Source organism: Pangasianodon hypophthalmus, chromosome 25, assembly GCF_027358585.1.
Source record: "Pangasianodon hypophthalmus isolate fPanHyp1 chromosome 25, fPanHyp1.pri, whole genome shotgun sequence".
Taxonomy (NCBI): Eukaryota; Metazoa; Chordata; class Actinopteri; order Siluriformes; family Pangasiidae; genus Pangasianodon; species Pangasianodon hypophthalmus.
Window position 1 is genome coordinate 15,890,476 of NC_069734.1, and position 22,176 is coordinate 15,912,651.

Below are 22,176 nucleotides of genomic sequence, written 5' to 3' on the forward strand. Positions count from 1 at the left end.
TTAATTAAATGTTTCAAGAACTTGCGCCAGGTCTGTTTTTTATAAATGAAAGTTGTCTCAAGAATTCAAAAAAAAAAAAAAAAAAAAAGTAACTGAAATATTACACATAAACTTGTGGTTTGTTTAGACGAAATCAGCCAATACTAGTGCGAGTTGCGGTTGCTATGGGCTACGCGTTTGTCCAATAAGAGCGCGTGTTGTTGTGTGGCCGAGTTGATGAGTGCGGCGTCACTGGATACCAGGTAAAAGCTTTTCTTATATATTACCCTAATTGTTTGAGATGCATGTTTAAAAATTGGTTGAAAGTTGGCCACCATAATTCCTAGATAAACGCACTGCATACTGTATGGTTTGAAATGCTTAATGCTCACTACAAACTAGTGAACCCTGTATGGAGCTATGTGGGTTTCAGACTATTCCAAGGCTGAGTTCATACAATGGCTCTAAATGGTTTTGCCCATTTGATCATTCATTCATCTCCAGTAACCGCTTTATCCTGGTTTAAAGTGGTCAGTGGATCCGGGGTCTATCCCGGGAACGCCGGACACGGATACTCTAACCCGAGCTGGGATAACACCTTGTAATCATCTTGTAGTTGTTGTTTCAATAACTGTTCTTCTAGACCCTGAGTAGAAACCAGTATGTCCAGTGGGAACCCATCCATTCATCCATCCACCCATCCATCCATCCATCCATTTTCTGTACCGCTTATCCTACACAGGGTCACCGGGAGCCTGGAACCTTTCCCAGGGGACTCGGGGTGAAGGCAGGGGACACCCAGGACAGGGTGCCAACCCATCGCATGGCACAATCGCACACACATTCACACACTACAGACAATTTACTGCCTAAAACGCATGAAATCAGCCAATACTAGTGCGACCATCAGCCTACAACGCATGTCTTTGGACTGGGGGGAGGAAACCGGGGTACCTGGAGGAAACCCCCCCAAAGCATGGGGAGAATAGGCGAACTCCACACACATAGTGCGGAGGCAGGATTCAACCCCCAACCCTGGAGGTGCGAGGCAACAGTGCTAACAACCAAGCCAACCCCAGTGGGAACCAAAATGGCAGAAAGCTATTAATCCAGTTGACTGCTTAGAGATTTATTTACCTCCCAAGTTTGCTGAGATGATGTAGTTAATTGAATGGTTAATATTACTAATTGGTCATTTGAATCCTAGGTAAAGGCTGGGTGATAATTCTGGATACCTGTGATCTAAAAGCTTCAGGATGACTGCAGGTTCCATTGTGGCTCCGTTCATAATTCCCATTCGGATTCCAACTCCCGGAAAAGCCAAGCATGAAATAGACACCAATACGCCCATCGAGATCAAGTCAGGTGGGTTCAGGCTCACCATTTCTACTCCACTGACTACAGCTCCAATATCGCCATGTTGATTTCCTGTCCCCATTTCACCTAAGTTGAATACCTTCTTGTTTTTTTCAGATGTTCTGTTTATGCAAATAATAACTTTATTAGCAGCAGAGGTGGGAAAAATGCTGAGAAATCATACTTACGTGAAAGTATAGATAAATGTGGAATTTTCCAGACCAAATGTACTCCAGTGAAAGTGAAAAGGTTGCTATTTGAAAATGAATTCAAAAATACATGTTTTTAACTGATGAAATTAAGCTAATGTCATCAAATTAAGCTAATTTCATATACACAACTAACGCTACATAGTTTGCTAATGAATTAATCAGAAGTAAAAGATCTTGTAAATATTTGCCATTAGATAGAATGTGACTTACTGCCTAGTCAAGTATGTTAGCTAGTGGAATCAATGCTAGTCTACCCTGGTATTAGTGCGATAAATAAATAAATAAATAAATAAATAAATACATACATAAAAAACAGGCTAATGTAGATAAATGTTAGCAAATTAGCTAGACCAGTTAATGTTAGAAAAGTAGCTACACCTTCAACTTAGGCAGAGGAGAATTTATCACTAGAAATTAGCAATTAGCTACTGATAAAGAGCTAGCAGTTAGCATATGAATGTGAGGTATCATGCTAGCTAAGTTTTGAGAGATGTTAATGTTAATAATGCTGTTCTTGGTTAGCTTTTAGCTAATGTTTTCCCACCTTCCTTGCTGAAAGAAACACTAATGTACCATCAGTTTCTAAAATCAGTATGTGATTTAAAACATTTTCTTTTCTAAGTATTTTTGATATTTGTTGAGTAAATTGAAAAGATTATCCTTTTTTTCCGTTGAAGCTACAGTATGCTTCAACTTTTACCTCAGAGTTTTGGCACTTTTACCTCTGCATATGTAGCATAATCTTATATTATGCTGTTAGCAAGCCAGCTAATAAGCATGCTATCCAGTTAGTTAGCTAGCTAGTGTCATGGCAACTCAATACACTCTGTACATAGTCCAAAGGTAATATACTGTAAGAAAGTAACTATGGCCTCAGTTTGTCATTGTTACAGTGTGTAAGAGATAATAAGGGGAAGTCGACTAAGGTCTGTAAAACAGTTTGAAACACATCCGTGGTTTTTACATTTCAGACACTCCTGATGTGAGAATTTTCTACACGCTGGATGGCACTAAACCGGAGTTGCTGCGAAGGCCAGGGCTTGGGGACAGCAGCACGCTGAGATACACTGAGCCCATTCGCCTACCCAGCGGCAAAGTGCATGTCAGGGCCATAGCTGTGACCAGGTACTGTGATTAAAAATCACAGAATTATGGCCTAACCTACCTTCCAAGACAAAAGAACAAATCTTCATAATAAAACAGAATATAATTGTTTATTCAAGAGTTATGACTGACCTTATTGGGGGGCACGGTGACGTAGTGGTTAGTACTGTTGCCTTGTACCCCCTGGGTTGGGGGTGCGAATCCTGTGTGCACGTGTGGAGTTTGCATGTTCTCCCTGTGCTTCGGAGGTTTCCTCGGGGTACTCCGGTTTCCTCCCCCAGTCCAGAGACATGCGTTTTAGGCTGATTGGCATTTCCAAACTGTTCGTAGTGTGTGAGTGTGCACGTGATTTTGCCCTGCAATCGGTTGACACCTAGTCCGGGGTGTCACCTGCTTTGTGCCCCAAGTCCCCTGGGATAGTCTCCAGGTTACTTCACTGTGTAAATGAATAGTGAGCACGCATGCCCCTTTCCACAACAGGACTGAAAGTGGCTGTGGAATTAATTGGAATAGTCCTGTCTGGGGTTTAAAGTTGCAATTTGTAACATTCATAACAAAAATGTTTACATACCTTTATTAAACATATAAGTACATAGATGCCTTGCATATATTGTTTCACTCTATTCTTGTGTGATCGATCTCACTTGTTTGTTTGTTTATATGTTTTCTCTGTGCATTTTTCTGGCCCTGAAATTAGCTCCACCCCTAGCTGTAAAAGTGTGGCTTCAGTTTGCTTCTTTTTAGTTATAGTTATATATGCCTTTGAAAGATGACTGCTAGTCACAATTTTATCATATAATCAATCAGGCTAGTTTCTTGTTTCTTTATTTCAAGCTTCTGTTTACATTTTCCTGGCCCTGAAATTAGCTCCACCCCAGCTGTAAAAGAGTGGCTTTTTTTCCCTCGGTTTACTCCTTTTCCCTAAAAAAAGATTGCGGGACCTCGAATAATTGTGTAATTTCATAGAAGCCTAAGCAAAAAAAAAAAAAAAAAAAATGATGATGTGATTTACAATATTGTCATGTAAAAGTCGAGGACAGGTTTCTTTATTTCAGCTTCTGTTTACATTTTTCTGGCCCTGAAATGAGCTTTTCTCTTAGTTGGAACAGAGCTGCGCAGTAGAAGGGGTGGGTTTAGGTACAGGAGGGAAATTATAAAAGCTTGTAAATGTTTTTAATTTTACAATTGCAGTTTTTCTTGCTGGTCACTCTAAAAAAAAAAAATTGCAAACTGCTCCTTTAAATGTACTTCATATTCCTCAGTGTTTTGTTGGTGTGTGTTTTTGAGCAGCAGAATGACAGTTACGTGTTTCTGTCCTGCCGCAGTGATGGAAGACAGAGTGCCGTTGTTACGAAGGTCTTCGTCGTGGATTGTGTGCCGTCTGAGTTACAAGAACCATCAGACGAAATTCAAGAATTCTCTATAAAGAGTTTGGAGCAAAGTGACTTTGAACACGTCTGTTTTCTTACCCTACCTCATATTTGATATAACCAAATATGAGACATAATTTCACACAATAGTGGGTGTATTTAACGCAATGGTTTTCTGAACGCACCACAGGAGCAGGTGAACGGTGCTGGAGATGCCTCTTTAGACACTTCCAACAACGGAACACGGCGCACTCGAAAAGGCCCTCGTTTTCTGTCCCAGCGCTTACAGAGCGCACCTGTGGCCCCGCCCACAAAACGCCCACAGGTAAGATTTACTAATGACCTGTCACTCAGAGTACAGACTGTAGTACGTGTGGTTGGTTCCCAAAAACACCCCATTCAAACCTCACTTACAGTACACCAGTTTCATCGTGTCTGTTATGAAGCCAAATCACAAAAAAAGCAGCACTGAACGATAGAAACGGTACGAAGCATGCTCGCAGTTTCAACAACTCTCAAAGTAGGTTATAAAATGAGCTCTAAAATGAGGGACACGTCTGAGACTTCCAGTACATATGCAAATAACGCACCAAACAATTTTTTTTTTTTTACATTTTTTTACATTTTTTTGGAAGGAGTCTCCAGTGTCAGCACTTTATAACAGAGGTTTTCCACCATGGGGAAAGTTTTTCAGGACAGACATCTTTGTGTTTTCTGGTTTCTCAGTAACAAGCAGCATATTTTTTTGTCTCATTAACCTCAAGACAGACTGGTGAGGGAATGAATGTTTATAGCTCCCATAATGTAAGTGATGACATTTTTTAATATAACTATAAATGGTCAAAAGGTACAAAATGTCCTTCTTTAATAAATGAGAAATTGTAATCGTTGACACTTTGCTGTGGTATAAGAGGAGTAAGACCAACTTCGGGGTGGTAACAGTAGCATCACTCCATCCTGTCGTTGATTATTTCCCTAAAACAGCACGACGTGGAGTGTTCTTTACTTACCATAGAAATAGTGTATAAAAAAAAAAAAAAACCACCTATTTTTTTTTTCAAACAAATTCAGTTTGTTGCAATGGTCCTTAACCCTTTATGACTTGTTTTACATTCGTTTTTACTTTTCAGAGTGCAGGCGATGGAGACGGCCTGCTCAAAAACCTAAACAGCACGCAGATATCTCGCCTCCAGAGAGAAACAGATTTCCTCAGGTGAGAGAAAGAAAGAGTGACTGATGACAAAATAAAAGAGACGATGACATTTTTATTATTATTATTATTATTAGAGATCAGTTTGTCTTAAATGGTCAAATTCTCAAATTTGATTGGTCAGAAGGTATTGATTAATTTCCTGTCACATTAACTTTCTGATTATTTTGCTATAACAGCAGGATTGAATTTTTCTCCCAAGCGGAAGTGAAAATAGGATGATTATTTATTATTTCTTTTACAAATTCAGGTGTATAAACTTACTCTAGGCTCTTGTATAAGTTGTTGGTCTGGTTCTCTGAGCATGCAGGTGCTTTAAGTGTTTGAGCCATCGGCCCTCGGACCCCTTCGCCCGATTCTGCCTGCACTGTGGCGCTCCGGTGCCTCCTATCCCAGGACAGAGACTGCCCCCTACTGAGGGGGGACAGGTACGCGCAACCTTGCGTTACTCTACCCTGGTGCAGATTTCAGCCCTGCAATACACCAGTCCTCTTTTTTTTTCCAAAGACATACGTATGAAGTTCACAGTCAGAGGCACTGGTGTTCATATTAAAGTGAGGCCATTGAGTGTATATAGTATAAAGTCTGCATTTGCTGTATTTGCTTTATATATCTAGTAAAGGGTCACTATTGGTGCGTGTATATATATATATATATATATATATATATATATATATATATATATATATATATATATGTGTGTATGTGTGTGTGTGTGTGTGTGTGTGTGTGTTTTTTCCAGATGATCCTGTGTGTGCAGTGTAAGAGCATGGTCCCGGCGAACACGTCCTCGTGTGTGGTGTGTGAGACTCCTATTTCCCCACAGCTTCAACCACAGGCCAGCCTGAAGCTGCAGGTGTACAAGACTGAACACACACACACACACACACACACACACACACACACACACACACATACATGATTCTCTGCATAGAACAACTCTAGATACTATGTTTATGATGCTTATACGTTCTTTTACGTAGAAGACCTCTAGACATGATGTATGTATTGATATAGAACAGCTCTAGAAATGGTACATGACTGTGCACACACTACGTAGAGCAGCTCTAGATGTCTAGATACTTCACTTCTCCTCTGCGATAAGAAGCCCATGCAACTGCTCAACCTTTCCTACGTAGCTCAATAAACTTGAATAAACACTCTATAAACGCTCTTTATAGACCTGGATACTGTACATTTGCAATTTAATGCGATTTAAAGTAAAGAACTGAATCGAATGAAATGTTCTGTCCACACACTGGCCACACATACTCAGTTAACAATGCAACTCATTCAGTGACCTCTTTCCCCTCTCGTAGGGCAAACTGATCTGTCCGTCATGCGGCACAGGAAACCCCGCCCACATCACCTTCTGCGTGACATGTGAGACCAGATTGTCTCAAGCCGACAGCGTAAGAGCCTTTCACGTGTATGATAATCGGAGTATTCACAGTTAATTCATGAGTTTCTTTTAAAACAATGAGGAATTGGACAGATCGGACTCTCCGTCTCATCCCTGTTCTAGCCTGTGTTGAGCGGACAGCGAGCTCCTCCTCTACCCTCCGCAGAAGGGAAGATGGTTCCTTGCTCCAAATGTAACAGAGTGAACCACTCAGACGCTCGATTCTGCGACTGGTGCGGTGCCAAGGTGAGAACGCAAACCGCCGAAAATGCAAAACAGAAGTATTTTATTCCTCCACAACAGTTTGACAGATATGTACGTTGTATCCATTTATAGTTGCTTTTAATGTTCTTGTTATCGCTTATGTTATAGCAGCTATAAACAGTCGTTTCCTTATTAAAATAAAACAAAAAACGGAGAAAGTGCTGTCATAAAGACCTTGCTGTGGTGGAAAACAATAAGGAGCGGTTGCACTGACACTAGAGACTCCTTTCCAAAATGCTGAATAAACCTGTTCTTATAGAAAACGGCACCATGTGAACAATCACACGTTTTTAATCTGTTTATTGATATGGAGCGTTCACTGTACAAAGTCCTTACTATAGAAATATTAAAGTAATAGAACTGATAATGTTTTTTTTGTTTTTTTTTGTTATTTGTGATAATGACGGAATATCCGTAACCTACTAACCTGTCTTGTTGGTAACATTTGCGCTCAGTCGTGAACCTCTGTCTGATGATTCTTATCGCATTAATTAAAAATCCCCTAAATGTAATTTTTTGTTATGTGTTTTTTTTTTTTTTTTCCCCAGCCTGGCCACGCAGCCAAGTATCTGACCTGTTCTAAATGCGGAGCTAGCAGTCACCCGTATGCTAACTTCTGTGGAAGCTGTGGTGTGTTCCTGGAAGGTCCGCCCCGAGGGTCGGCCTGTAGCACGCAGCCGAGTGCACGAGACGGCGCACTGGAACCTGAGCAGGTATAACACACGCCACACCTCGGGGAAGTGTAACTGATAATGGAGGAAAATGAGACAAGATACCACAAGTGAACAGGAATTTTAATTGTTTCTAGTTTTATTACAAAAGAATCCAGGTTCATCAGCTCTCTCTTTAGATTTCATCTACACGTCATGCTGCAGTCGCGAGCGTGGCGAGGTGTGTGGACGCGCAGACCCAGACTTCTGGCCTCTTCTACCCCTCCAGCACTGAACTGCAGAAGCGGAGCCAGCAAAGAGAGGCGGAGCTTAGCAGACAGGGCCAGATGAGTGACAGGAAGCCTTTGCTCACAGCTATCAGCCCTGGTCGAGGTAACATGCATGATTATGTCTAACACTTAAAAATATACAGTATTTTATTGAGATCATAGAAGGGTGCTAGGAATTATGGGAAACCAAAATGGATTATTACCCCAACCCTTACTCTTGAAAGTTTTTATTTTGCTGAAGGTCTCATTGTTTCCACCTTAATCCCCATTTTACAAACACCTTTGCAAGTACTGTATGTCTTACATGTCATACAGCTCTTTTTAATGTGTGTGTGTGTGTGTGTGTGTGTGTATAGGGTTCTGGAGGAAGCAGCTGGATCACATCTGCGCTCACTTACGCAGTTACACGCAAAACAACAGCGAGTTCAGAGCTCTGGTTGGAGAACCGAGGATGGGCAGGGTGAGACCCGGACAAACCAATACTTACACAGACGCTTTATTGTCGCAGCTTTTCTTTGCCAAATATATATGAATCTGTCATGCGTTCAATTATTACTGTTTTTTTTTTAAGTGATCTTTTTAGCTCTGAAAGAATTTAACCATCGCAGCATGAACCAGTGTAGCCAATGTGATTATTTTCTCATAACAGCACATCACGTCAGTGATTTATCCGGCAATTAAAAGTTTGTACTTTTTTTTATCCGTTTTTAGTTACATTTAATGTTGTGGAATGTCCACGAAATAAGTTAGCTCCTGACTTACATATGTTAGAGCAACTTAATAAGACAACATTAGCTATATTTTCTTATCACGTGTACCTCCAAATTTAAATTTTTTACTTATTTTTGTGTCCTTTCCACCTTTTTCCCGGTTAATTTCATACAAAAATTGAGTAACTAATCACTGCAAATTTGGTTTGGATACAGTTTCCAACCTCACTGCTTGGCAGCGTATAAAATAGCACTTGATCCAGCACATACTATGATTTTTTTTTTTTTTTTTTTTTATATCGCATATATGTGGTTTTTCGGTTTTCCAGCTGATCTCCGCTGTAATTGAAGAGGACAGCTACGAAGTCAGCCTGCGTGTTAACTTCATCTTGGAATCTCCAGACAGATCCAGGGTAACTACATACTTTACTGTAAAAAAAACAAGTAGGGGTTTGGTTATGAAGTCATTGCTGCACATTGTCATTGTGGATTCCAAAATGTTGTATATGTTGTGTATGTTGTATATGTTGTGTGTGTAGTCATCTCCATCAGGGCATCTGAATGGATCGTTGTGTGAGAAACTCAACCTCAGCGAAGTTACTGAGGGGAGGACCAAGCTAACAACCAGCCAGACCAGCCTAGGTACACTAGTGTATATATAAATATACTAAATACACATATGCATGCTAAATATGCATTGAATGATAATTACCTAACCTCACGATAATTACTCTAATTCGCTATAGTTTATGTAAAAGAGATACTACATGTATCTATGTCTTCTTGGACAGGAATTTAGCTGAAGCAACCTAGGATGATATTACTTTAGCGATACTCTTCCGCATTGTCGATCACGTGATTGGGATCATTTAATAAAAAATTATTTGTCCTGTGGAACTAAGTTGTAACTAATGTTGTGTGAGCAGTGAGTGAGGCCACAGTATCTGGAATGAGTGCTAAGAACCGGAAGAAGAGCTGCACTTCAGCCACAGCCGAGCAACCACCTGTTAGTACCTACCTACCTCTACCTCTCTTTCTCTCTCTCTCTCTCTCACTTGCATCAGATATCATAAACACTACAACATGGCTGTTTTTTTTGTTTTTTTTTCACAGGAGTCCAAAGACAGCCTGCTGCTGAGGGAGGTGGGGCCACAGGGGCGGGGCCAAATCGCAGTAGTGGAGCAGCTCTTGGATGAGGCAAGAATGTCAAACACAACATCAGTTACCTTTACAGCTAATTCAGCCGACTGACTTCCACAAACTGCCTTTGTGCAAAGATGACTGAAGCAATTCGTTAGTTGAAGTATTAAGAATAACGTGTATCTTCAGGGTGCCGACCCATCCTGCCTGGACGGCGATGAGCGTCCACCTCTGGTTGCCGCTGTGCTAAATGGGCATCATGATGTCATCCCTATGCTGGTGCAGAAAGGTGCGGATGCTGACCAGCTTTCAGGGCCGTGAGTATCCGATCCTGTTGCTAGCTAGATGATGATGATGACGTAATGACAGAACTATATACTTTAGAAAGAACACTAAAGTAGATACGAATGGGAGGCGTACTATGCACAGTTTTTTGCACAGTCTGCCAGACAGGTTTGTAGTTGAGACTAGAGGTGTGAATCGTATTATATAATACTGAGATCATGCAGGACGCAACAAAAAAATCACACAAGCGGGAGGTTTTTACTTTCATACCGGCATGAGCAAGCAGTCAGATATGAAGCTAGCAGTTCCAAAACATGTTCGTTAACATACAATGAACATACGGCATTCATTCATTCATTCATTCATCCTTAGTAACTGCCTGGTCAGGGTCGTGGATATTTTAAATAAAGCTACTATTTGTTTATATTTTGGGAAACAGAACAGAACTAAATTTGTTGAAAATATCGTGGGCATGTGCAAACAAAATTTAATAATAATTTTTTTTTTTTAAAACAGCATATATTTCTAGGCCACGCCCACAGATAGGGATATTTTGGAGCACTAAACATATACAGATACAGTTAATGTTTGTGTTATACCCCTAGCACAAGACACACCTCACCCCGATATAATTTTTGTATACGTGTGTGTGAGTGAGTGATATCTATAATGCAGACGTAGTTACGTATGGCTGTAAATGAACTCTTACACTATGGTGTTTTTGATAACCTGGACCAACACCCCATTATGTAAACTCAAATGTAGGCATATAGATAAAACTGCTAATGAAATATTGAGTAATTATAAATATGGCTGTGCAGGTTGAATAACAGCGCCCTGCACGAGGCTGCGGCTTTGGGGACTGAGGGTTTGAGGAGTGCAGAGATCCTGCTCGGGTGAGAATTTAACCGTCACTATAGTATATTTTCACACTTTGTGCACCAATACTATAAGAACACACACCAAATATCATGTAACAAAACTAATGTAGCACTATTAATGTACATAATGATGCTTATTAAAAGTGCATTTGTGATGTTGATATAGATTGATGTTGAGAGCTGCTGGATCTTCGCTCGTTTTTATGCTTTCAGATGCAACGCAAGTTTGAGAAAACTGAACAATCACGGTCAGACACCGTACAACGTGGCTGAAGCTTCAGGCTCCAGCTCGATGCTCTCGCTGTTAGCGGCTCACAGGGGAGGAAGTGGGCTCAACTCCCGGAGCGCCTCCGGACTCGACACGTTCTCTTAGGTAGACAAGAGTTCTCGCTCTGATGTCAGACCTCAGAAAGAGCAGGATCTGCCTGGATAAGGACTCAAAGAGATGAAATATGACCAGATTACCATCATTTTATCTGATTCTGGCGTCTAAACACACATTTCGACAGCAGACTCGTTATTCTCGTTAGTCTTTTTGCTTTTTTTAATACCGTATCTCAACCAAATTGTGTTTTGCTTATGATTTCCTGGAATGCAAAGAAATGATCTCATCCTTGCTGTGGGGAAAAATTCCTGGTCCACGTTATCATTTAAAAACATGCCAAACGAGCAGACTTCTTTTTTTTTTTTTTTTTCCCCTCCAATTCAAATGACAGACAAGATGCCAATCATAGTAGGAATGTAGAATGATTGACAGCTGTGTGGGTGTTTTGAGCTCTCCGATATTAAATGATGCTCCTGGAAGCCCCGCCCCCTTTCCCTATCTCACATTAGTAATGTTTTGCCTGGTGTTCTTATTTAATTTGAGGTTTTGCTTATTGAAGCGCTTAACAGATAAGTAAACGAGTGAATAATGTCATTGTATGGTGACCTGATGGTAAGAAGAAAATAAATCAGAAGACATCCATGCCTTAGTGGTCTGTGATGGTTTCTCCCTGTCATCATCAGCAGGTATTTATTTGTTGCAAAAAAAATATATATATATAACTGTGGAAAACTTTTAGGCTGTGAATACATTTTAACATACACGTACACTTAAAAGACAACACACACGTTCACATACAGGTCTACATTCTGCTCCCGAACAATTCCCTGAACCCTGTCTTTTTTTTTTTTTCTCCATATAACGACAGTCCGGTCCAGTCGAACGCTGTTCAGCGCCTCAGCCGCAGGAAGAACGCGTGACGGCACTCTTTACTGTCCACCGGGTAATATTTATCGTAGAAGTCCAAGATGTATTCCTCGGCCTTAAAGCCGAACTTCTGGTACAGCAGCATGGCTGGGTTGCTGGCGGAAACGTGAAGGGTGACGTCCTTCCCCATGCACGTCTACACAGAGACGAGACACTGTTTAATAGAGTCATGTAATATACTACGGATATGTTATGTAAGAAATGAATAAATTAAAGCTGTGGATAATAATAACCAACACAATAGGCTAAATACCTTGCATTTCCCTGATTTATTTATTTATTTATTTATTTTGGCCTTGAATGAAGTTTATGTCCCTTCTCACCTGAATCAGATGGTAAATCATGAAGGTGGCGATCCCGGCTCTCCTCCACTCAGGATGCACCAGCAGGAAGGAGATGTAGGCTTCGTTATATTTGACATCAGGCACCATGAAGCCGAATCCGATCACCACTTTCTTATAAAGCACCACAACGCTGAAATCTGGGTACTGAAGGCACTCGGACAGGTCCACGCCTTCTCACACATACACACACACACACACACACACACACAAACACAGGGTTACATTATACCAGCAGGAGCTTTAGTTAAGTCTATGGGCAGGGGTGCACATACTTACTCACGTACTAACATTACCAAATACAAACTCACAAAGCTTCTAATCTCTAGTACAGGATGTTCACCGCTGAACGATGGCTTACCGGGCCAAAACATATCATGGCACATGGAGTTGACGGAGGGGATGTGGTTTGGTCGGACGTAGCAGTAGTCTATGGGTGATTCAGGCTCTGGAACCCAGGACGGGTCGTTCCTGTGCGGGTACGCGCGAATCTCGGCCAGCAGGCTCATCTTCAGCGGCCGTGTCTCGTAGTCTCTCCTGCATCCACCCACAGACGCATTAACACCTCTGTACTTGATAAACCCGATTACAGAGAACGCTTGCATAACTGTCTATACAGGACGCCTACGTAATACCATAAATTTCAGTGAAGAGACATTATTGGGCCAACTCTGCTGAAAATGTGTTATTTTCAGCAACCTCTCACTTTGGATAGACACTCGCTTTGGAAATATAAACCTGAGCGATGATTTTAGTCTCATCTGCTCTCAGGAGGATCCCTGATTTCCAATGGCTTAAATCAATGTTTTGGGATTTTCTGTATATTTGTTTAACTGTCGTACCTTATATAAGGTTTGAGAGTTCTAGACGTGTAAGGGCTCTTTATTTCTTGGTCCATACAGGCGTCGGAGCCCATGAGTCTGTGCCAGAAGGAGACGTTGGACTGGTAGAAACCCTTCCTGCTGGATGACGTGACCTGTAAAAAGAAAACCGAAGTAAACAGGCCATGTACGACACGTACAATAATCCTCGTTGCGTCTCACTCTTACACAAAGCTGTGTGTTACCTGGAAGCGGTCGAGGATGCGCAGATCCTGGCTGTTCATCCTGTACTTGCCCGTCTCGCTGATTGTGGATACCTGCGCTCCGTACACCCCCCCGACCAAGCTGAGGGCGGCGCTGACAGCCTGGTCGACGTCCAGCAGGGGGAGCCCTCGCTCACGCTTAGCCTGTCGCACCAGGAGTTTGCGGCGCAGCCGGTTGGCCTGCGGCGTGACAGCCAGCGCTTGGGGACATGCTTCCAGCCTGCGCAGCAGCATACGCTCCTCGTATAGGCTGAGAGGTGCGTAGCGGGGCGCGGGCGCCGGTCCTACTTCGCCTTTGTCCTTCCTGCGCTCGCCTTTCTCCTTCCTGCCTTCGTCTCTGCCGTCCTCTGCGTCGTCCTCGCTCTCCGGCTCCTGCTTAATCAGCTCCTGCTTTTTGCGTGCGAAAACCGTGGCTGTGGTGCCCCTGGGCGGGGGTGCGTACTCGATTCCCGGGTCGATTGCGCTGTCGCCGTCCAGCTCTTCGTCGTCTATGGAATATAAAAATGTTATAAATTCAGACTACCAAAAAAACGTGAGTACCTCTACCATCCGTACTCACCGTGAAAGAGCGCCTGAGGGGGCATGGCATCCGGTACGAGGTCTGCCTCCGAGAGCAGGCTGGGCGTGGCCGAGTGCGAGGCGGGCGTGCCGGGAGCGGAGAAATCGGGCGAGGGTGATGGTGACGGTGACGTTCGGTCTGACGAGCTCAGCGAGGCGAAGTCCACCACCTCGCCCCTCTCCAGCGTGAAGGAGCGTCCGGTCGGTCTGAGTGGCACTGACGAGGCAGCCTCTCTCTGAGCCCGCCGGATCTCCTTGGCCTCCTGCGTGCGTGAGCGCTTCTCTTTCAGGCGCATGGCGCTCTCCACGGCGCTGCGCCCTCCGCGCTTTCGCAGCCCCTCCACCGTAATGGTGGGGTCTGGTGGTGGCTTCGATGCGGCTGGAATAAAATAAAACAGAATTACTGGTGTACAGAATCAACTAAAATGGACGGACTAATAAAGAACGACTTAAGAGGTGAGATTGAAGTTCTACCTTTGGCCTTGAGGGATGAACCGGAGGTCTTGTCTCCCTCTGGTCTGAGGGTCGGAGGTCGGTTTTGGACCAGCTTCCACCAGCCAGGCTCGCCAAACTCCTGCGCTCCCGAACGGAAGAATGTCGGGCTTCCTACAGACAAACAACCCGCCACTGTGCTCCACCATGTTGACGTCTTCTTCCTGCCCAAAAAAAAAAAAAAAAAACCAATATTCCGTTGTTCTGCAGGGTCATGAGGTCATGCCAAAAAAGTTGGATAATTCTGTTTTTTTTCCTATTTTCACAACAAAACATGTATAACAGAGTAACCACTAGCCTAAATATGTGTGTGTGTGGTCTGTCACTGACCTGCTGCCTAGTAGAAATGTCCAGTGTCGGCTGATGAAAGCGCAGATGTCCTCTTTCCAGCGGAAGTAGCCTTGCCGGCCCGTACCCTCCAAAGACAGGTTATACATGGCGAGCATCACCACCTACACACACACACACACACACACACCATACACACACAAGCCTTACAAGTTGACAAGATGTTATTGTACAGACTTCTTTATTTACCTTGGAACACATCATAATGACTTGACACTAGTACACGTACTAGGCACTAGTGATTCTAATAAAACATCCTGATTGTCAGTCAAAATGAGTCTCAAGAAACCAGGTACCAGTAATGAATTTTATGTACAGCATTAGGATAAGATTAGATTTGTATTATATGGATTTAGCAGTTATGGGAGTAATAACATAGAAAATACCTGCTGCCACGTGAGGCGCATCCTTTCGAAGCTCTCCTTGCCGTCGTCGGAACAGTCGGAGCAGATGAACTTAAAGAAGTTGTCTCCTTTCAGGTAGCTGGGCTGCTCTCCGTGAAGCTGGGCTGAACCACCAAAACCCAGAAATGTCAAGAGAGGGAAAAAAAAACATCTACATCAAGAAACGTCACCAAGGTCAAATGACTGATCTCTAGAAATTCCTTGAGAGAGAGTTTTATCAAAGTCACGTGACTAGCTGCAAATCATCCCGAGTCTACGAGGTCCTCTCACCAGAGGGGATCCACTTGCGGCACTTTTCGCAGTAGAAGGCCATGTCCTCGCTCCAGGTTCCCTCGGTGTCCTCGCCCGGGTCGCTGGTCAGCGAGTCGCCGCTCTGGTCGTGCGAGAGGTCCACGGACGCCTGGTCCTCAGATTCCACGATGAGCAGAGTCTCGCCCTCCACCTCGCCCTCCTCCAGACCATCAGAGGCTGACGTGCACATAGCCTCCTCGTCCTGTCCCATCATGCCCCGCTTCTCCAGTCCGTCCATTTTCCCCTCTGTGGTAAGAAAACGAACGACAAGCAATATCAAAATGTGGCTATAATCAGAGAAGACGAGAAGGGTAATTACTCCTCCTTGCAGAGCAAAAAAGTCCATGGGGTGGAGTTGCTGCTCTAGCTCCTCCTATATGGGTGGAGCCGAGCCATGAAGTCCAGCGGGTACAGACAATTCTGTGCGTTTCAAGCTGGATAAGTATGTTGTTATGTGCATTAGGGTTAGGGGTTAGGAGTCAGGGGTTAGGCTTATGGGAGGAGTTGGATCGGTTGATCCGGCTCCACCCCCCGGACGTGACATTTGGCTCTGCGGCCCCAAATGTTATTGCTTTTCTATCTAGTATGGAATCCTCTCCGTAGAAAACACGCTACCTGTTCAAGACGGATCGTTCAGGAGCTTTGAGCGCTGCTGGGCGTCTCGGCGGCTTCCTGTCGCTCTCTGTGTGCCACGAGCTCCCTGGTCAGGCGGATCTGGTCCTCGAGGGCTTGCTGGTTCTCACGCTTCCTCTCCACACGCTCCAGGTCTCGCAGCACTCCCTCTCGCAGCCTCTGTTGGAGAGAATAGCAAAGCAAAGTCACACTCTAGTCTAAACTGATCTGATGTAACTCATTATGCAGGTATCAAACCCTTAGATCATGTTTATATCAGCAGCTACCTAGTTGGACAGGTAAGGCGTGGGCGTGGCTTGTGACTTGTACACATCACGTGACCTTTGTATAACCTGTTATACCATTAATGCCACAATGTGAACTGTGTATATATATTTTTTCGCTCAAATTGAAGCAAAACAGGCTTCATTACATTTTTCAGTGTTACATTCTCGTTGTTTTAGAAGTGTACCATTTTAAAATAACGCTTCACATCATTCTCATTTATCTTAGCTAGTTAGCTTCAATCAAAGCTGCAACATTAACACAGCGAGCCCCTAGCTACCTCTGCTAAATCCCTTGGTCATACCTGTCTGTCCCAATTCTGCTTTATGTGCACTCCAGCCACGGTGCCCACAGTCAGTACTACGGATAACCCGAGAACGACTTTAGAGGCTGTAGACATCGCTAAAGGACATTACGGGACACGACAGCAGCTGGCTAACACGCTTGGGTCGCTTTGATACAGCTACAGATACAAACGCTTGAATCCCAAATGGCTGCGTGTTACACACAGAGTGCACTATTTCCGCTGCTATTGAACACAGCAGACAGTCTGCCTACGTAGGGAGTCAGTCGCCATTTGGAAAAGAGCCTCAGTGTTGTTCTTCGCCTGTTTGAGTTAAAAGCAACCGGTGGATGATTAGCGCCCCATCAGGCCTGGAGCGGCTGTTTACCTAGACATGTTAGAAATTAGCACTTTTAAACAATTTATTCATTGGTTTAAGTGTTTAATTTTTACTACTGACAGTGTTGAATAAATAAAAAAAAGAGCACTAGTCTAATTCTTTTAAATTCTTGTCAGAATTCTACACAATACCGGCTCACCTCCTACACCACAGTGATGACCCGATGATGGTGCCTTCACTAGCTCTTTGACTTTCTGTGGACTTGTAATTACGAAATGAAAAGAAGAAAAGTGAACTGTTCAGCTAGTTGACTAGTCTGATTTCTTTTTCAGATTTCTTCTTATTGTAAAGATGTACATAATACACACAACTGATTATATATGATGGAAGCCAGTGTCTACTAATAAGAGACTACAATAATTAGCTAATCATCACAGACTACTGAAATGATGAGAAAAGTTAATAAAGTTCAGAAACAAATTAAAATCCACTTATAGCTATGACTTGAAGTGGCATTCACATGCAACTTTTAGTCTGGGAATGTGTATATAAAATGCATTGATTGTTGTGGTTTATTTTGGGCAGAATAATATTGGTGCTAATATGTGTTTTATTGTGTAATTTTTTATGTAATGGTGGAATATCATATCCAAAAAAAAAAAAAGTTAAAGTACAGTATGTTAAAATACTGTAAATAAAATGTGTGTGTATGTGTGGGTCGGTGAGTGGGTGGGATGCTACCTTCACATGCTCCTCCAATTGTCCATTTTCCCAATGTATAACATTCTAACTGCACCACTTAACATTATCTAGTCAACTAGACCAATTATTTTTTGCAGCCAGCAAACGCTGAACTTTTTCTTTCCTTTGCAGTGATGAAAGTTGAAAGGTCACGGTCTATGGGTTCATCCCTGATGATTCAGTTCTGATGAAAGGAAACTGTATGCAGAAGATTAATTCAATTACCTGACACTGAAACTGTTCCTGGTCTGTTTTGCTGTGATGTGAGAGTAAAGATGAGTAGGAAGTCAGAAACTTGAGGCTCAAAATAGTTTTTGAAGCTTGTAATTATGATATGAAAGCAGCCTGGGGGGGCCACGGTAGCTTAGTGGCTCCGGGGTCGGGGGTTCGAGTCCCGCCTCGGACCCTGTTTAGGATAAGTGGTACAGAAAGTGGATGAAAGCAACCTCATGCAAGCTTTCAAATGGTTACTGAAGATGAATGAATGAATGAAGAACCCATCACAACCACTAAAACTATAAATGATGGAACATCTAGGCCTGGAACTACTATTATTTATTATAATTCCAATAAGACATCTCAGTCCGACAAGATGCTGGAAAGGTGTTTTTAGGGTTGACCATTGAATACTGAGTGTAGAAGAAAATGAACAACAATGGCAATGGCAGTTTCCTATGAGTCGTCATGGAAACGCTGGTGGAAATCAAAGTGGGAATTTCACCTATAGTTTATCCTAGTATTATTCTGGATCTGTATTATCTTTTTACATTTGATTTCTGTTTTGACTTCGGTTTGTACTTGTTGATCGTCTGCTCATACAGCTTTTCGTATATTTTTGAGGTTGCACTGACCCCGTGTGTGATGCGATGCGATGTGATGGTTTCCTTTTATCAAACCCTCAAGGTTTTAGTTTCTGGTTTCTTGGCACCGGAGAAGAAACTAGTTTGAGGTTGTTTTACATTGCACCTGCGGTCTAGTAACCTCGTGTAATGTTGTCTTTACTCTTCCTTTATTAGATCATTTACCAATAAGATGTAGATCCTGCAAAATCTGTGATTTGTTGGTTACTTGAAGTGCTCTTGTATCAGATTCATTGAAAGCATACTCCCTCTCTCTCTCTCTCTCTCTCACCCTTTCTCACCCTGGTGTTGCAGAGAAGGAGAGGCCGACCCAGACCCAATGAAGAACACAATGTTCCCTCTGTGTGTGTGTGTGTGTGTGTGCTTGTGCACACGTGTGGTCTCGTGAATATTCATGCTAAATCCTAACACCTACTAAATGAGGTTTGTGACCTTTGACCCCCTGCTTGCCACAACATCTGTCTCTTATTTTTCCTCAGAATTATTGTGTATAAAGAGAAAAGCTGATGTTTAACCCTAATACCATGCAATCGCTGTATATTTCAGGATGAGATTAGCAAATGAGATACTATTTTTATCTGTATTCTTCAATAAACTGACTTCAGTTGAGGCACAGATGAAAAATGTTTACAATTTACAATATCAGTTTCTCCGCTCCACTGTGCTGCTATTCAGTTTGAATAGAAAAAAATGGCCGCTTCTCATCTAACGCTTGCTCTTCGATGGATAGAGACACATGCTAGCACCATAGCTATAATAAAATAACTATTGGATGAGAAATGGATGACTAAACTGAGAGAAAAAGTTAACAAAATGTTAGAAAGAAAGAAGGAAGTTGTGAAAACTCTGCTCCCTAATACCCTCTAGTCTTTGTGGGAAAAAAAAAAAGACTTCACGGCTAGTTAGCTAGCATGGACCAGCTAAGCTAGCATCAGTCCACGTTTACCACGATGGAATTCATGCTAGGCTAAGCTGTAGAGTGTGTAATACACACTTTCTTGTCATGAGGTGACCTGAGTGCCTCCCAGCAGGAGTGGAGATGGTGTGTGTGTGTGTGTGTGTGTGTGTCAATATTGTGCGAATGTGAACTAGCAGTGAGCGTCTGAAGCTACAGAGCTGAGTAAATAGTAACGCTCTCTTTGAAAGACTTGCAAACTCTTCTCTTTCTTCTAGTTTTCTTTTCCTTTCACCCCTGCATGGGCCGAAGGTGTGTGTGTTTGTTTTAGGTGTGGGGGGTATGTGTGTGGGGAGACACATACACAATTTTTATTTTTATTTTTCTCTGTATGGGTTTGTGTGTGTGTAAGCAGAAGGTTTCTGATGAAGTACTTATGCTGAAAAAGATGATGTTTACCTGATAAACTGTGTGTGTGTGTGTGTGTGTGTGTGAGAGAGAGACTTCTTTCTGGTGTGTACATTGACCACATTACCTAATGTGTGCTTCCATTTTCACTCACTATCTCAAGAGCCAATAGGACAGCCTGACATTGATCACACACACACACATGTATATCACACACAGTAGTGTTCAAGGATCTCTAGTGGCAGGAATTGTTTGTTCTGTAGGAAATCACTTCTAGGTTTTGTAGTGTGTGTGTGTGTGTGTGCGCATGTGTGTGTGCACGCACTTTCATTTCACTGTTAAGTTCTCTTGTGCTACAAGCAGTCCTGTTCACTAAATCCAGTCAGTGATTGGATTCTGTTCCATCTCTTATAACTCATTCTGTCATTCATTCATTCACCCACTCACTCCAAAATTTTTAATAACCCCCATGTACTGTAATAAGTCTGATTCTCTCTTTAATATCACTCAATAACTTACCCATTCATTCATTCATTCATTTACTCACCTGCATGCATTTCACTTCTCACTTTTATTCACTCATTCCCTTGTCTCATATTCACTCAACAACTCACCAACTGTCTCATTCAGACTCCCAGTCACATTCACTCATTCACCCCACATTTATTCAGTAACTCACCAGTTTGTTTATTCACTCTGATTCATTTCACCTCATACACTTTATTTCACTCATTCACGCACTTATTTATTCATTTACCCCAATTTATTCCATAACTCACCCATTCACATACATACATTTCACCTCACAGTCACCTAAACTCATTCACAACTTCACACACAATTATTCATTTGATAACACCATGCATTCACTCACTCACTCACCCACTCACTCATTCAACCTCAAACATCATCAGTAATTCACTCTTTCACTCACTCCTCTAGAACATGGCATTCGCTCTTCCATTTACACACACGGCTTAGTTTAACCTCACAGGCTGTCATGTCAATTCAGACATTCACTCACTCCACAATCACTCAGTAATTCATTCACTCTCCCAGTCACCCATTCATTCACTCATTCATTCACTCAATCAGTTTAAATTAATCTCACAAGCTGTCACATCCATTCAGGCATTCACTCACTTCACAATCACTCAGTAACTCACCAATTCATTCACTCATTCATTCACTCACTCAGTTTAAATTCAACTCACAAGCTATCACATCAGTTCAGGCATTCACTCACTCCACAGTCACTCAGTAACTCACTCATTCATTCACTCACTCAGCTTAAATTCAACTCACAGGCCATCATATCAATTCAGTCATTCACTCAGTCATCTTAAATTAATCTCACAGGCCATCATGTCAATTCAGTCATTCACTCACCCATTCACTCACCCATTCATTTAACTCACAGGCCGACATATTAATTCAGTCATTCACTCACTCCACAATCACTCAGTAATTCACCCCTTCATTCACTCACATATTCACTCACCCATTCACTCGTTCATTCACTCACTCGGTTTAAATACAACTCGCATGCTGTCACATCAGTTCAGTCATTCACTCACACGTTCACTCATTCATTCACTCATTCATTAACTCACCTTCAATTTAACTCACGGACTGTCATGTCAATTGTCATTCACTCAGTAACTCATTCATCCATCCATCCATCCATCCATTCATTCATTCATTCACCTTATAGTGTGTCCCCATTATGGAGCCATAGAGTTGCTGCTCCAGCACAATTTTAAGCAGAAACATGAAAGAAATAGATCATGAGGGTGGAGGGTAGAGATGAGGGATTCGGGTGGCACGGTAGTGCGGCGGGTAGCTTTCCAACCTCACAGCTCCGGTGTCCTTGGTTTGATCCTGAGCTCATATCTATGTAGAGTTTTGCATGTTTTCCACAAATCTACATAGATCTCCTCCTGACGAAATATAAGGAGTCTCTGATTAATTGCATGTTTGAACTGCTCACACAATTACCAGGAAAATCACTGTTACAGCAGTGTATAACCGTGCTCTTTCTCAATCATTCCTTCCTCATTCATTCTCATTTCTTTAAACTCATTCAGCTTCTCTTATTGACTTGACCTGAATTCATAGCTCCTTCACTC

At 42.5% G+C, this 22,176-nt stretch overlaps 3 protein-coding genes across 3 annotated transcripts; 1 reads left to right on the forward strand and 2 right to left on the reverse strand.

Moving 5' to 3' along the window:
* The first annotated feature begins 133 nt into the window (after positions 1–133).
* On the forward strand, positions 134–11,552 carry dzank1 (double zinc ribbon and ankyrin repeat domains 1). The gene is made up of 20 exons (XM_026947731.3): positions 134–242; positions 1,187–1,344; positions 2,519–2,672; positions 3,977–4,106; positions 4,212–4,346; positions 5,152–5,234; positions 5,542–5,659; positions 5,974–6,087; positions 6,551–6,643; positions 6,757–6,879; positions 7,446–7,610; positions 7,748–7,940; positions 8,194–8,297; positions 8,877–8,960; positions 9,087–9,189; positions 9,474–9,553; positions 9,661–9,744; positions 9,877–10,004; positions 10,794–10,868; positions 11,067–11,552. Exons 2-20 carry the CDS (start codon positions 1,236–1,238, stop codon positions 11,224–11,226), a joined length of 2,235 nt encoding a protein of 744 aa, XP_026803532.3. The 5' UTR covers positions 134–242; positions 1,187–1,235; the 3' UTR covers positions 11,227–11,552.
* Positions 11,553–11,828: 276 nt separating this feature from the next.
* kat14 (lysine acetyltransferase 14) lies at positions 11,829–15,861 on the reverse strand. Its single transcript, XM_026947730.3, has 10 exons — positions 15,603–15,861; positions 15,315–15,436; positions 14,911–15,032; positions 14,563–14,744; positions 14,090–14,467; positions 13,513–14,018; positions 13,289–13,422; positions 12,808–12,983; positions 12,429–12,619; positions 11,829–12,241 (listed from the first exon to the last, which is right to left on the reverse strand). The coding sequence occupies exons 1-10, from the start codon at positions 15,859–15,861 to the stop codon at positions 12,068–12,070; spliced, it is 2,244 nt and encodes a 747-aa protein (XP_026803531.1). The 3' UTR covers positions 11,829–12,067.
* Positions 15,862–16,256: 395 nt separating this feature from the next.
* Positions 16,257–17,062, reverse strand: LOC113547415 (protein PET117 homolog, mitochondrial). Its single transcript, XM_026947741.3, has 2 exons — positions 16,825–17,062; positions 16,257–16,415 (listed from the first exon to the last, which is right to left on the reverse strand). The coding sequence occupies exons 1-2, from the start codon at positions 16,918–16,920 to the stop codon at positions 16,257–16,259; spliced, it is 255 nt and encodes an 84-aa protein (XP_026803542.2). The 5' UTR covers positions 16,921–17,062.
* Positions 17,063–22,176: the final 5,114 nt, after the last annotated feature.